General features: G+C 44.5%; 2 protein-coding genes across 7 annotated transcripts in view; one reads left to right on the top strand and one right to left on the bottom strand.

Moving 5' to 3' along the window:
* Positions 1–7,037, top strand: part of CMKLR2 (chemerin chemokine-like receptor 2) — a 52,118-nt gene extending 45,081 nt beyond the window's left edge. For all 6 annotated transcript variants that reach the window (XM_084892924.1, XM_084892923.1, XM_084892922.1 and 3 more), the window contains one exon: positions 418–7,037. In XM_084892924.1, the coding sequence (XP_084749050.1) occupies positions 421–1,491 (1,071 nt within the window). In that variant the 5' untranslated portion in view covers positions 418–420 and the 3' untranslated portion in view covers positions 1,492–7,037. The remainder of the gene's footprint in view (positions 1–417) is intronic.
* A 4,791-nt stretch (positions 7,038–11,828) lies between these two features.
* Positions 11,829–15,236, bottom strand: EEF1B2 (eukaryotic translation elongation factor 1 beta 2). The gene is made up of 6 exons (XM_084892193.1): positions 15,101–15,236; positions 14,555–14,677; positions 13,174–13,303; positions 12,850–12,916; positions 12,135–12,260; positions 11,829–12,028 (listed from the first exon to the last, which is right to left on the bottom strand). Exons 1-6 carry the CDS (start codon positions 15,178–15,180, stop codon positions 11,874–11,876), a joined length of 681 nt encoding a protein of 226 aa, XP_084748319.1. The 5' UTR covers positions 15,181–15,236; the 3' UTR covers positions 11,829–11,873.
* Between the last annotated feature and the right edge of the window lie 421 nt (positions 15,237–15,657).

Genomic DNA, 15,657 nt, shown 5'->3' with positions numbered 1-15,657 from the left:
CAGTGGATAGAGCATCATCGGTCTGTGGACTGAAAGGTTCCAGGTTCGATTCTGGTCAAGGTCATGTACATTGGTTGTGGGTTGCAGGAGGCAGCTGGTCGATGTTTTGCTCTCATCGATGTTTCTAGCTCTCCATCCTCTCTGTTAAAAAAAAAAAAATCAATTAAAAAAACAATCACGAACTCTCACAGCTTTGAGAACAACCAGAATGAAGCTGAGGTCCACCAACACTTGGACGCTGGAGTCTAATCACAAATACTGCTAAGAAATACACTCTCTCCAGTTCCTAAGCTGCAATATGCTTGTCCTTACGTTCCTATTCACTGAACCTGTCTTGTTCTTTGGAAAATTGTTTTGTGTTTTCTTTTTGTTTCTTTAATTGGCTGCTATTGATTTCCTCCTTCTCCCCTTCTCGAGGTCATGGAAGACCTAGAGGAAACTTTGTTTGAAGAATTTGAGAACTACTCCTACACCTTGGACTATGCCTCCCCGGCGTCTCCTCCAGAAGAGAGAGCCCCCCTGGAGGCCGTGCACTGGGTCTCCCTGGTGCTGTACTGTGTGGCCTTTGTGCTGGGCATCCCGGGCAACGCCACGGTCATTTGGTTCACGGGCTTCAAGTGGAAGAAGACAGTCACCACCTTCTGGTTCCTCAACCTGGCCATGGCGGATTTCATTTTCCTTCTCTTCCTGCCCCTCTATATCGCCTATGTGGCCATGAACTTCCACTGGCCCTTTGGCCTCTGGCTGTGCAAGGCCAACTCCTTCATCGCCCAGCTGAACATGTTTGCCAGTGTGTTCTTCCTGATGGTGATCAGCCTGGACCGCTACCTCCAGCTGGTCTACCCTGCCGTGGCTCACCGGCACCGGACGCTGAGGAACTCCCAGATCGTGACCGTGTTCATCTGGCTGATGGCTTCTCTCATCGCGGGTCCCTCCCTGTACTTCCGGGAGACGGTGGAGGTGAATAACCACACGTTGTGCTACCACAACTTCCACGAGCATGACTACGACCTCGCCTTGATGAGGCACCATGTGCTGACCTGGGTGAAGTTTGTGAACGGGTACCTCGCCCCTTTGCTGACCATGAGTGTTTGCTATCTGTGCCTCCTCTTAAAGGTGAAGAAGCAAAGCATTCTGGTCTCCAGCAGGTATTCCCTGACCATCCTAGTTTTGGTCCTGGCCTTTCTGATCTGCTGGACCCCTTATCACATATTTAGCATTTGGGAGCTCAGGATCCACCAGGGCAGCCATGTCCACCAGGTGCTGCGGGCTGGCCTCCCCCTCGCCACCGCTCTGGCCTTCCTCAATAGCTGCCTGAACCCCATCCTTTATGTTCTAATTAGTAAGAAGTTCCAGGCGCGCTTTCGAGCCTCGGTTGCTGAGATACTGAAGTACACGCTGTGGGAAGTCAGCTGCTCTGGCACGGTGGGCGAGCAGCTTAGGAGCTCTGAAACCAAGAACTCGGGTCTCCAGGAAACAACGGCTCAGTGAGATCCTCTCCCCCACAAATCAGTGTCAGGCTTGCGTGTGGGTCCCCTGACAGCTGCTCTCAGACGATCTGGTTCCAAGACACAGAGCTGACCATAGCTTTTTGCTGTTTTGGGTCAGTGTATCACATTTTGTGTGTGTGTGTGTGTGTGTGGATATAAAACGAAGGAAAGATCTCAATTCTTTTCACCTGCAACTTATATGTCATTCTTGCTAATTATACCCACAGTGGATTAATCACCGCTGTGGAGGCGAGATCAGTTATTATTTGAAAAATCTTAATAGCTTTCTCTAAGTCCTAAGTCTTAATATTAAACCTCGTTTGAAAAATGGAAAATTAAGTTTGCTTAAGTTCCCTTTAACCCCTTAGACAGATTCTTGAAATGCAGCGTGGACTTTTCTATTTCATGCAATCTTTGTATATACGTGTATGAATTGAACTAGTAGTTGGTTATTATAGTTTAAAACATTCTTCCAGTTGGTTATTATTTTTAAAAATTATCTTTATTGTTGAAAGATGTCCCCTCCTCACCCAGCCAGTTGGTTATTAATGCTTCGTAAACTGCGCCCAAATCTAGTTGCTTAAAACAACAATTCAGTAGTGTTACATCTCACAATTCAGAGTCAGGAATGCAAACAAAGCTCAGCCGCGGGTCCTCTCTGTGCTTCACGGTGTCTGGAGCCTCAGCTGGACTGGGAATAGCCAAATGGCTGAGGTTTCCAACAGCTGGAGGCTCGCTGAGCAGCTCTCCTCCCTCCCTTCTTCTCTCCCCATCCCTGCCCTCCCTTCAACCTCTCTCCCCTGCTACCCACCCCCCTCTTCTTTTTTCCCCCTCTCCCCTCTTCACACAGCTGTTCCCGCATGGCACCTCAGGGTAGCCAGACTTCTTAAATGGCAATTTAGAGCTCCGAGAGACCAAGGTGGACATTTCCAGTCTTGCTAAACGCTGTGCCCTGCACAAACACAGTATCACTTTCCTTGTATTCTATTGGTCAAAGCAGACATAGCCATGTATTTCTATGATGATCTTTACATAGATACCAGTAAAGCAACCTTTAGGTCAGATGGAAATCTGTTTCCTTATAGACTGTAATAATATGTTGACCTATATTCATTTATTCCTTTAGCAAGTAGGTGGGTATCAAAGAGCTACGAAGGACCATGGTGTATAGACATTGTGAGAATGCTAAGAATCGTAAGGCACTTACCGTTTAGAAAGTGAGATTACAGTTGCATTAAAAACAACCACAGCACCAGGCAGATAGATAGCAATAAGGGCCATAAGAGAGCCAGGAAAGGAAGAGGCATCTAGGTAAAGAGACATTAGAATTCTATGTCCTTGCCTCGGCGGTTTCCTAAAGATTCTGCGCCTATCTTTTGTCCCTGCTGACAGCCTCGTCTTTTATGAATATAAATTCTGCTCTTCACTGCAATTTAAAAAATATACTCAATTATGTATAATTCCTCAATTTCATTTTGAAAGTTATTAGGGGAGCTATGTTATTTCTTGATTTAACATCCTTTTTTATTTCATCTCTCAGTTTTGGAAATGCTAATATCAGACCATATGTTGCCTGTGTTCTTGATTGTTAGCCCCAATCGTACAATTAGATCTGGCTTTGGAAATTATCCCCCCAAAATGTGTGGCACAGCTCAGCCTGTCCTACACTTTGATCATTCCCAAACCTCATGGTGTCTGCCCTGCCCAGCGAAGGAAAAGCAGGGAGAGGAAGGCTCTGTGTGCAGCCTTTACCCTTGACCCCTCCACCATCAGGGTTTGAGATTTTCCGCTCTGGGTTCCCCTTGACCCTGAGGGACAGGTCCTGCGTTCCCAGGATCAGGGGAAAAGCTGGAGGATCCAAGAAAAAGAAAAAAATAATTCCTAGTCTCATCCTTTTTTGAGCAAATGGAGACACAAAGATATGGAAGAAAGAAAGGTTGAGGATCAGGAATGGGATGAAGCAGCCAAGGGCAGAAGGAAATCAATGGAGCAGCTGGTGTTCTGGAAGTCACATTTCAAGGCGGTGTTTTCTAACCTCAGTGAGTTAGGAATCCACGCCAGAGCCATTTGTCCAATGTGGTTCAATGGGCACAGCCTCCAGGCCTGTGAGCTTTGCAAGGGCCTATGACCATATTTGAGATCTTAAAAAAACATGATTGGATCTAGAATACAAAAAGAAAACTGAAAAAGGAAAAACAAATACTTCATTACATGTCTATAAAATATGCCTTCATCTCACTTGGTCAAAGGAAGTATTTAATAATTACCTAAACATATGTTTAACGTGGATTTCAAAATGGTTCAATGTTTGATGTGAGGAGTGGATCACCCAACAAGGAAAAATGCTTTAAGGAAGGTTTACAAAGGACTTAGAGGAATTCATTCAAGAATCTGGTGAAAGTTATGGTTTCTTTCTACAGAAAAATGCTTTTAAATAAAATATCAGGGAGGCCTTCGGCCCCAGGCTAAGAATTCCGGTTTAGTAGCTTTTAAAATAACTGCCAGTGGGGATGTTGATGGGGACTCACTAGGAGGAGAATGCAACAACCAGTACAGGTGCTTTCCAGCAGAATAATTTTTTTATTCTCAGTTTGAGGGGACATCCAAGGAGGAAGATAGAAGGACCCACACTTAGACCGAGGACTGGGGACTCCAAGCTTCCTCCCCAGAGGTTGGAGTCTGGTCAGTGAAACTCTCCAGGGGTCTAATGACCAAGAGCAGGATGAAGGACTGAAAAGATAAAAGCCGGAGGCTGGACAGGCACTGCCCCAATCTGAGGAGGAAGCGAGGGAGCTCAGTGCCTAGTTGGCAGGAGGGTCAGGAATCCCAGGAAGCGCAGGGACTTGAGCACAGACTCATTGAGACAGACCTGCCTCCTTCTCAGGGGTAGGAAGCTCTTAGGAATAGAGGGCAAGTGCCAAGGCCTCCGAAGGCTGACTATCTAGGTTTGGATTATGGCTCCAAGCACTGGGAGCTCGGCTAAAGTAACTCCTATTTCTAGACCTCGGTTTTCCCTATCTGCGAAATGGAGATAACAATAGCATCTGCCCCATAAGGCTACTGGGAAAATTAAATGAGTTGATGCAGGTAGATCTTCAGGGCTTCACCTAAAAGCACTCACAGTGGTATTGAGCCCTATAAACTCCTGGTAAAAATTAGTGAGGTTCCTGGCACGTTCTGACATTGTAACTGCTTGGGAAGTGAGGTCCCTTCCTCCTCTCCTCTTGAATGAACATCAGAATTTCATAGGAAGAATCAGGTAACTACACAGACAACTTTGAAACAAGACAGCTTATAAGCACTGCGGGAGAATAATGTGCTGGAAGGCCGCAAGGGGCAGGAAGGAACAGAATTAAAAAAAAAAAAAAAAAAAAAAAAAGACTTCTTGCAAGAGGTAGTTGAAGCGCGTTTTGAAAAATGACTACCATTTGACAAAGTGCGGCGAGGAAAGAGGGTATTTTAGATGGATGGCACAGCGAGAGCAAATGTGCAGCGATTGGAAAACACGGACTGTGTTCAGAAAAGACAATAGTCCCATTTCATAGGGACAAAGTGAAGACGGGAGATTCGGAATTGATGTCAGGCGTGGAGAGGAATCCGTAGCTCCTCACTATGCTTCCATGTGGGCAATGAATATGTATAAGTCTATGGACACTTCCTTTGGTTTTTACTCTCCTGAAAACTATTCAGGCCAATAAAATTCCGAACGATGGACTCATTTGGGATATTTCCTGGATGCAGCCATTACCACCCAGGGCATGCAGTGAGAGGATGTCTGTTTACCCGTCTCCATTTGCTATTTGAGTTTACCCGTAAGTGATATCTTCTCACTCTCCCCGAGGGCACGAAGCAAGGGTTATACTGATGAAATGGGATTAAATTGTATAAAAGCAGGGATGGAGAACTTTCCCCATTTTATTACCAACACATTAGTGGACTCAGAAGACCTCTCCCTAGATGAGTAATCAGGCAAGGCGTCTTTCAGGACTCAGTCTAATCTGTAAATGGTGATAACCGTGTCTGCCTTGTTTATCTCCTAGGCTTACTGTGAAGTTCAAATTACACAATGTATATGAGGCATGCATTTTTTATTTTTTATTTTTATCTTTTTATCCTAAGGACAAATTGCCATTGCCAAATTTTATTTGTCTTTTTTTTTTGGTGGTGGTGGTGGGGATTTGGGGGGATTACACATATATCTCAAAGCACAAATGCAATTCTTTTTGTATTTGGGTCTTTGTCTATAAGCTTATCTCTTGATAAAAATAGTTCATGAAGAACCCAGCATTTTCCATGTTGCTATAGCGTCCATTATTTGTAAAAATAATTCTATGAAGCTTATAGAGTAGTTCACTGAGTGTGTATGCCACATGCAGTCATTTTCCTTTACGGTAGGATTATAACAGTCCTTTTATGTACCTGCGTCCTCCCACAACGTGTCCAGCTCAGGCTCTGCCTTTACTTTGTCCTTCTCTGGCTCCCTATGAATGAGCCAGCGTCTAACACAAATGCCTCTGCAACCCAGCCCCACCCTACACAATTCCACACGCTGCACATCGCAGACAAGCTGGTTGAATTGCCTCCCAGATGTCTATCATTCTGCCTTTCACACCCTCCTGGAACTAACTCTCTCTCTCTCTCTCTTTCTCTGGAACATTCTTCCTCTTTTTTAACTGAGAAAGAGTCTATCCAGTTTAAGCCCCGATTTCTCTAAAAAATGTTTCTTAATTCTAGCTTTCCCTGACTTTCTGAACTTTCAGATTACTTGCTTATTCACAAAGTGACTTTTATACTTTTTAAAATTGTTATGTGTTTGAACCACCTCCCCGTAGTAATTTTCTTCAATTCTGTGTAATTTTACAGCAGCTCAGAGTGATGCTGAGTGAATCATGTTTAATTCCCTCCCACACTGTACCCAGCCCTGCGCCGCGGATGCTGCTCACAATAACAAGCCTTGTTATTGTCATCACCTATGGGGCATGCAAAAAGAGGCGACCTCCAATTTTTCCTGCCTTCCACTCCAAAGACAAACAGGGGGGGTTGGGGGAGGAATCTCTTTGTCTGCATACACCGAGGCCATCTGAAATAATGGGTTCAGAAACAGTTCATTCAGTATCCTGGCTCACAATGCAAATGTGAGCATTGCTCATAGATATCACAAAAATTGAAAGCAATTTAAAAATCCAATAAATGGCCTGGTTACATAAGATATGAAACAATGGGTTATGTAACTGAAAAATGGAGATGATTTTTATGTACTGACATGAATATCTAAGATACAGATGGGCTCCAACATGAATATCCAAGATACGGAACAGCTCCCAAGCACCTATTTCTATGGACAAAATGCAAAGTGCACGATGGTTTGGGTTGTATGCTGCAGTTAGCCCAAATGAGTTTGCTGAGACTAGCTCTGGAAAGACCCAAGAAGCTGGTGATGTTGGTTGCTTTTATGGAAGTGAACTAGAAGATGGGAGATTTCATATATAACCTCTTAAATTTTGAACTATATTAATGTATTATCTATTTTTTAAATATGAAATGAAAATACGCTATTAAATATATTTCTTATTCAAGGCTGTGGAGTCAGTATTTGGTCACATTTCACCTGTTATCTTTTTAAGATTTACAAGACAGCTGTGGCTTCAACTCACCATTCTACATTTTCAAACTCCTTCTACTTTTAACCAAATTTTCAATCATTAGTTTATCATTAATATTTGCTAAAACTTAATGTTTTGGTCAAGCTATTTAGTACCAATCCCTTGAATATCAACGACTACATTATGTTTTGGCTGCTATTCACTAGTCACATCTCTCCATTGCAGCATTTCCAGGATCCATAGGATGTGTCTCCAGAAAAGGAAAGACTGCCCTCTGCTGTCTCTCATGATAATGACAACCTGAAAATGTCTCAAGTGATTTTATTTTGTTTAAATCTATACAAACATAGCCCCCCAATTGGAAATAACGTGAATGTCCATTAACAGGCAAGTTACATACATGTGACATGGTCACACAGGAACTACTACTCAGGAAAAGTAATAAATTATTAACACATACACACAGGACTATGAATTAAGTGCATTATGTTGAACAAAAGAAGCCGACTCCAGTCACTGCTGGTTGATTCCACTCCAGAGCAAAATATATGTGTCTGTCTTCACCCAGTGGTTGTCTTGGGTAAAGGAGTGCAGATACTGACTAGGCCAGGGCTGGTTTGTGGGGAAGCTCAGGGTGCATGTGGGAGAGGTTTGAAGACAAAGCCTCAGGGAGGGAGGTGATTTGATCCCTGCCAGTATGGAGGCCCACTTGGAATTTGATGAATTGAGTGATTCCGGTGGTTATGTGGCTGTGCTTCCCCGAAATCAGCTGCACAAGTGCATGTATGCAGGAGAGAGAAAAGTGGATTTAACCAGGGTGTGGTTTTGCCAACTAAGATGAAGGGAGATGGGCAGGGAAGTTTAAGTTTCTTACACCAAATCAATTCCTAACCCCTCACTAAAGGTGCAAAATAGACCCCAACGATCCTCCCGCCCACTTTTTTTTATTCTAATTTTTTAATAGATGTCTAACTTCTTTAAAACATTATTTTTTATTTCCCTCCCACTTCTCCATCATTCTGTCTAGCTCCCAGTTTCCTCCATGGGCACCCCAGGAGCCTGTGGCTCTGAGCAATTGTAGCCTTGAGAGTTTTCCACACACACCACCTCCTTGAAGATGGCATTGAAGGCACCTCCCACCCACGTGCAGAACAGAGCACAGATTAAACTAAACGAAACTCCAGTGCCATTCTCCAGCCCAAATACCAACGTCTCAGATATAATCAGATTTTTTTTTGAGAGAGAGAAAAACCTTATGAAAATCTGAAGCAGTACAGAATTCAGAAGTTCCACTTAGGTGCAACATACATGGATAGGATGCTAAGAAAACTCTCGTCTTCCCATAAGTTGAATAAAATTTTAGTTTAACAGCATGTAATCCTTAGAGCAGCAATCCTGAAATTTCAACATGGCCTTGTATATTGTTAAATAAGGCTTAATGAGCTATAGAGTTTTTATTTTTAAGATACTGAGTGAGATGACAATTACATGGAGTTGAACAAAAGGTGTGTAAGTTTGAAAAGAAAACCACTTCACATGGGTAAAATTTTGATGTCATAACCAACCCATATGGCCCCATGTTTTATTAAGATGACTAGATTCTCTGAAGCATTTCTCTTGAGCACTGGAGGTGGGCAGGGGAAAGGCCTGGGGCAGAAAAAATGGAAGGGTGAAGAAAATGCAATCGAGGATTCCGCTTCTTTTCTTATCTTTATTGTTTAAAGCATTACTGATGTCCCTTCCCCGTCCATTAGCCCCCTACACTCCCAAGCCTTCACCGTGTCCATGGGTTCTCTGGTTAATCTCTTCCCACTCCCTTGCCTGTCCCGTGATTTCAGACTGGGTTTGTTGGACTTGCTCAAGTGAAGATGATTTTAACCATCAATATGTACATGCCCAATTAAATACAAGTGAAGATGATTTTCATCATCAGTATGTACATGCCCAATTTAATTTTTCTCTAGAATTTAAACAATTTTCCACAGTCAAGTTAGTCACATATAAATCAGATTGAAAGGGGAGAAAATAACAGCATTGTCTGGTTCTGCTAGGAAACTTTTTAAAAAATATATATTTTATTGATTTTTTTTTACAGAGAGGAAGGGAGAGAGATAGAGTCACAAAAATTACTGAGAGAGAAACTTCAACCTGTTGTCGCCTGCACACTCCCTACTGGGGATGTGTCCGCAACCAAGATACATGCCCTTGACTGGAATCAAAAGGAATCAAACCTGGGACCCTTGAGTCTGCAGGCTCTATCTACTGAGCCAAACCAGTTAAAGCCTCCGCCAAGAAACTTTTGACCTCAAATCATTTAATCTCTTTGATCTACAGGGATCTTTGGAGGTCAGCAATTTCCAAGTTCTACTTTTTTTTTTTTTTAAATATATTTTATTGATTTTTTTACAGAGAGGAAGAGAGAGGGATAGAGAGCTAGAAACAGCAATGAGAGAGAAACATCGACCAGCTGCCTCCTGCACACCCCCTACTAGGGATGTGCCCATAACCAATGTACATGCCCTTGACTGGAATCGAACCTGGGACCCTTCAGTCTGCAGACTGACGCTCTATCTCTGAGCCAAACCGGTTTTGGCCCAAGCTCTACTTTTTATAAAAACTGTAAAAAAAATAAAATGTTACATACATCCCAAATTAAGGTGGGACTGTTACCAGAATTGGACAATCACCTAACATAATGCCTTCATCTCAGTAAATTACCTGCAGCACTAACATCAGTATGAAGTCCTAGCCCAAAAGGTTCAGATTTTCAAAAAAATAATTGTCCTACTTAAGTCACTACCCACCGCAACCCACAAGCTACTTTTGAATAAACCACAGCCTGAGGAGGGACCAAGAGAAACATCAATTCCACAAACTCACCCTGGAGGGGCAGGAAGGGGCTGGGATAGGGGATCTAGCCTACAATCGAGGTTTGTGCCCTTGACCAGAATCAAACTCTGGACCAGGGCCCACTGCTCTCACCACTGAGCCAAATTGGATAGGGCTGGGGCAAATTTCTTTCTTTTACAGATATTGATTTTTTATAGAGGAAGGGAGAGGAATAGAGTTAAAAACACCAGAGAGAGAAAAATCGATCAGCTGTCTCCTGCACACCCCCTACTGGAGATGTGCTCTCAAGCAAGGTACATGTCTTTGATGGGAAAAGAACCTGGGATCCTTGAGTCTGCAGGCTGATGCTCTATCCACTGAGCCAAACCCATTAGGACTAATTTCTTTCTTTCTTCTTCTTTTTTTTTTTTTTTTAAATATTTAGCCAAAATCTGTTTGGCTCAGTGGGTAGATCATAGGCCTTGGGACTGAAAGGTCCCAGGCTAGATTCCTATCAAGGACATGTACCTTGGTTGCAGGCACATCTCCAGTACGGGGTGTGCAGGAAGCAGCTGATCAATGTTTCTAACTATCCCTCTCCCTTACTCTCTATAAAAAAATCAATAAAATATATTTAAAAATATATATTTAATTGAATTTAGAGAGATCAATGAGAGAAAAGCATTCACTGGCTGCCTCCTGGTTCATGTCATGGCTGAACCACTGAACTACACCAACCAGGCTGGGGCTAATTTCTTAACCCAAAATTTCCACAACTGAAATTTTTAGCTCCCCATTTTTTTAAAAACATATTTTATTGATTTTTTAGAGAGGAAGGGAGAGGCATAGAGAGCCAGAAACATCGATAGGAAACATTAATTAACCACCTCGTGCACACTCCCCACTTGGTATGTGCCCGCAACCAAGGTATATACCTGACCAGAATCAAACCCTTGAGTCCGCAGGCCAATGCTCTTATCTATCCATTGAGCCAAACTGGTTAGGGAAAGCTCCCAATTTCTTTTAAAAATAAAGCAAATAGCCGAAACTGATTTGGCTCAATGGATAGAGCATTGGCCTGCAGACTGAAAGGTCCCAGGTTTGATTCCGGTCAAGGGCATGTACCTTGGTTGCAGGCATATCCCCAGTAGGGGGTGTGCAGGAGGCAGCTGGTTGTTTTCTCTCTCATTGATGTTTCTAGCTCTCTATCCCCCTCTGTAAAAAAAATAAATAAATAAAAAATCAATAAAATATAAAAAAAAAATAAAGCAAATATGAAAACTTAAGCCATCACTAATAGGTACAGAAATTATACTGAGATTAAGTCCATTTAAATGTTTCTAAAATTTATTCAACACCTACCTATATAGTGTAATAGGTAGTTTCTCTTTTTGGACTAAGAATGCTGACCCAAATTTATATTATGAATTACATAGTCACTGAATTTCTCAAAATGGAATGGAGTGACCCTTAAACATGAGCTTGAACTGTGGGGCCCACTTATGTGCAGAATCTAAAAAGGACTTCTGTACATCTGGGTTTTGCATTTGTGGATGCAGGCCAAAAGCACGCCTTCTTACACCATTTTATAAAGGAGCCCTGGAACCAATCCCCTAGGGACACCTAGGAACTTAATATTAAGAAAAATGTTAGCCCTGGCCGGTGTGGCTCAGTGAGTTACTGTCAGAAGCTGATTGCTGGTTCGATTCCAGGTCTGGGCACATACCTAGGTCGTGGGCTTCATCCCATCACAGTGCAGGGACAGCTGACCCATCTCTCTCTCTAAAATCCAGACACAAAATAAAAAAGAACAGTTAAACACAAACTTCCGGCTAAATGGGGGCTCAGCACACCAGCCTCTTAAGGGACAACCGTACACCCTCCTATTAGAGTCAAGAGCCAAGGGTTATCTTTCAAGCTTTTATTTAAGGGCACGGATTCGGGATGGATTTTAGATCTTGTTGAAAGCAGCCACGTCCATGGACTGCACATAGTCCTCAAAAGCAGTGATCTGCTCTTCCAGCATGTCTGTTCCAACTTTATCGTCTTCCACTACACACTGTATTTGAAGCTTTTTAATTCCATACCCCACCGGAACCAGTTTAGCTGAAAAGAACAATAAGAAAAATCTTAGAGAAGTTCTGTTCATAGGCAAAGGTTGACATTATGAAAATTTCTGATGCCGATTTCAATTAAGAAAGGTTCAACTCACAAGAGCCCCAGACCAAGCCATCTGCTTGAATGCTTCTGACACATGCCTCTAATTTTGCCATATCCGTCTCATCATCCCACGGCTTCACGTCTAATAAGATGGAAGACTTCGCTACAAGTGCAGGTTCTAAAAAAACAAGAAACAGCATTATTTAAGTCATGTCTTTTTTCCCCCTAGTTCAGACACAAATCTCTTTTTTAAATATATTTTTATTGATTTCAGAGAGGAAGGGAGAGGGAGAGAAAGAAACATCAATGATGAGAATCACTGATTGGCTGCCTCCCGCACGTCCCATACTGGGGATCGAGCCTGCAACCTGGGCATGTGCCCTAACTGGAAATCAAACCATGACCTCCTGATTCATAGGTCAATGCTCAACCACGAAGCCATGCCAGCTGGATCACAGTAAATCTTGATTTTCAAGATCATCTCCTTAGCCACATAAAACAATGGAATACATCTCATGTTTGTCACACATATGCCCACTTTCCATTTTGCTAAGAAAGAGGTGTTTGATCGTGTAACAATTTCTTTCCCACAGAGGAATGCCACAGCTGCCACCAGGAGAACAGCTGCAGACCAGTAGCTGTGGAAGTTTTACAGAAAGTTTTGAGATACCTACTCAGGAAATGAGGAAATTACTTTGGGGATTATCTTTGAAAAAGGTTATTCACACTATTATGAAATGAAGACAAACAATTATAAGATGACCTACTTTTGGCTTTCTTTGATTCATACTGTGCAAGGCGTTCTTCTCTTAGCCTCTTTGCTTCTTCGCTTTCCTATAAAGAAAAAATTTAATATATTTCACAAAGCCCGTTTTCATCAGCCTAGCGACAGTGAGGTCATCACAATACCAGCTTTATCAGAAAAAAGCAAATCCATCATGAGCTCAAGTTCAGCCGAAAGATGGTGATTTGATTTGATTCATCATGTAACCAGTGAGAATTCTTTCAAAGCCAGGATTCAAATCCAGGCAATCAGGCTGCAGAGCCTGTGCTTAAGCGCAAGGATGCACTTACACCAGTTGCTGCCATACCTCCTCGTCGTCAGACCCGAAGAGGTCAATGTCGTCATCGTCGTCTTTACCGTCGGCAGCCCCGCTTCCGGTGGTGTCTTCCACATTAGCAGGGCCATACTTGCCCAAAGCTTTCTTCACTCCGGGCAGGCTTTAAAAAAACAGTAATTAAATGTAACTATCAGGTGGATACAACTTATTTACTCGGGAAAACACACCAGGACTTGTTTTCATCATTATTTACCAGGACCTGTTGAACACTCCCAGCTAAGTGCTTTCCTATGTCTTAACTCCTCACCCAACAAACATAGGTAGCATGTGAGCTAGCACATCCAATACTCACTAGGCTTTTACTCTTTCACAATGAGTATTTCCTTTTTTTAAATATATTTTATTGATTTTTTAGAGAAGAAGGGAGGGAGAGTTAGAAACATTGATGAGAGAGAAACATCAATCAGCTGCCTTCTGCACACTCCCTACTGGGTATGTGCCCACAACCAATATACATGCCCTTGTTCAGAATCCAACCTGGGACCCTTCAGTCTGTAGGCAGACGCTCCATCCTCTGAGCCAAACTGGTCAGGGCCACAATGAGTATTTCTGTTTTGAGATTTCATTAAGTATGCTCAATTCCATTCTGAGTGAACTCGAGTCCATTTCCCCAAACTTCCGCTATTGTTAGCAGTTTCAAAAGAATGGCCCAGGACCCACCACAGGAGCCACCCTCTCACCCCACAGGCAGCCCCCAGGGCAGGGCAGCGTGGGGGAAAGCTGAACTGCTGCTGTCCATGGGCTCCCTGGGCCGCGGAAACACGGAGGGCTTCCGTGTTTCCTAAAGTCACAAGGTTAGCCCTAACCAGTTTGGCTCCGTGGATAGAGCATCAGCCTTTGGACTGGGGGTCCCGGGTTCAGTTCCATGTGCTTTAGTCAGGAGCATGTGCCTTGGTTGCAGGCACATCCCCAGTAGGGGACGTGCAGGAGGCAGCTAATCCATGTTTCTCTCTCAACGATGTTTCTAACTATCTCCCTCCCTTCCTCTTTGTAAAAAAATTAATAAAGCTCTGACTGGTTTGGCTCAGTGGATAGAGCATTGGCCTGTGGACTCAAGGGTCCCAGATTCCGATTCTGGTCAAGAGCATGTATCTTGGTTGTGGGCACATCCCGAGTAGGGGGTGTGCAGGATGCAGCTGACTGATGTTTCACTCTCATAGATGTTTCTAATTCCCTATTCCTCTCCCTTCCTCTCTGTAAAAAAAAAAAAAAAAAATCAATAAAATGTTAAAAGATAGTAATGATAAAGTCACAAAGTTAGCACAATGAAAGACGCCTGGGTCCTGCCCTGCCAAGTGAAAAACTTAAAGAGGGCACGCCAGGCTTCAGACGCACACCAAGGCGGTTTTACCTGGCCTTCTCCTTCTCGTAGGACTTGATGTGGTTGTACCAGCGAAGGGCATGGCACAGGTCGGCGGGCGGCGGGCCGGAGACTGCCTCGAACACTGCCACGTCTGCTTGGGATGGCACGTACCTGCCGAGGGCACGGAGGTTAACACACACAGCTCCCAGCGAAAAGCCACGCAATGACAGACGCCAGGTCTGTCCAGTTCATTAGTGGGATCTCCCCGTGTGTCACCGGGCCGTCTAAGCAGGCTTTGAGCTTTTAGGCAAATGAGCTCTTTCAGGTAAGGAGCCACCTGTTCTGTTCGAGCCAGAGGCATGCCTGATACTTGTTAGACCTCAGGGGGTGCACCGTCTTGAATGCAGACCTACCTACAGGCTTCCATCTACTGGGCAAAGACGCGGAAAAAGCGGGTGGACAGCCAACGAATGCTTTAAAAAAGCAGCTTTGGGCCCCTTCTTCCCTCGGAGCCCCTCCCTCCCCGAGGAGTCCCCGGCGGCTGGGAGGCCGCGCCACGTGGCCCCGGCGCCCGGCCGCCCGGCCCGCGCTCACCCCTCGATGTAGCTCCTGTCCGCCAGGTAGCTGTTGAGCACCTGCAGGCCGGACGCGCTCCTGAGGTCTCCGAAGCCCATGGCGCTGGCGGACCCGGGGGCTGGGCGGCGGCGGCGGAGGGAAGAAGCGGGACGCGGGCGATCGCCGGCGAGCGCTAAGACGGGGAAAAGGGCCGCCCAAAGCCGGAAAACTCCTTATATAGACTCGGGGGCGTTTCCCTCCGCCGCCAAGGTTAAAGGTCAAAGGACGTTACCCTTCTCATTCCTCCGCGTACACACCGGGGCGCTGGGTGAGATGGCCCGCAGATCCTCCGGGGGTCTTTCTCGGTGTTGGGATAGAAATTGATAAAAAGGGCATTTCTTAAAGGAGTACCTCGGCGGCGACCCCCCTCCCCTTCCTGAAGATCACAGGAACCGCCCCTTGAAGCACCGGAGATGACCGAAGAGGGTCGGCCTCCGCCTGCCGGGCACTTCCGGCGGAAGTGCGCAGCCAGGCCTCCAATCCCCGCCTCCTCCCGGCAGGCCACGCCCTCCGCCCGGCTTTCTGTCAAACTGGCG

Source organism: Pipistrellus hanaki (assembly GCF_964339955.1).
Source record: "Pipistrellus hanaki genome assembly, chromosome: 8".
NCBI classification, from domain to species: Eukaryota; Metazoa; Chordata; class Mammalia; order Chiroptera; family Vespertilionidae; genus Pipistrellus; species Pipistrellus hanaki.
This window is presented reverse-complemented; position numbering and strand designations above follow the sequence as displayed.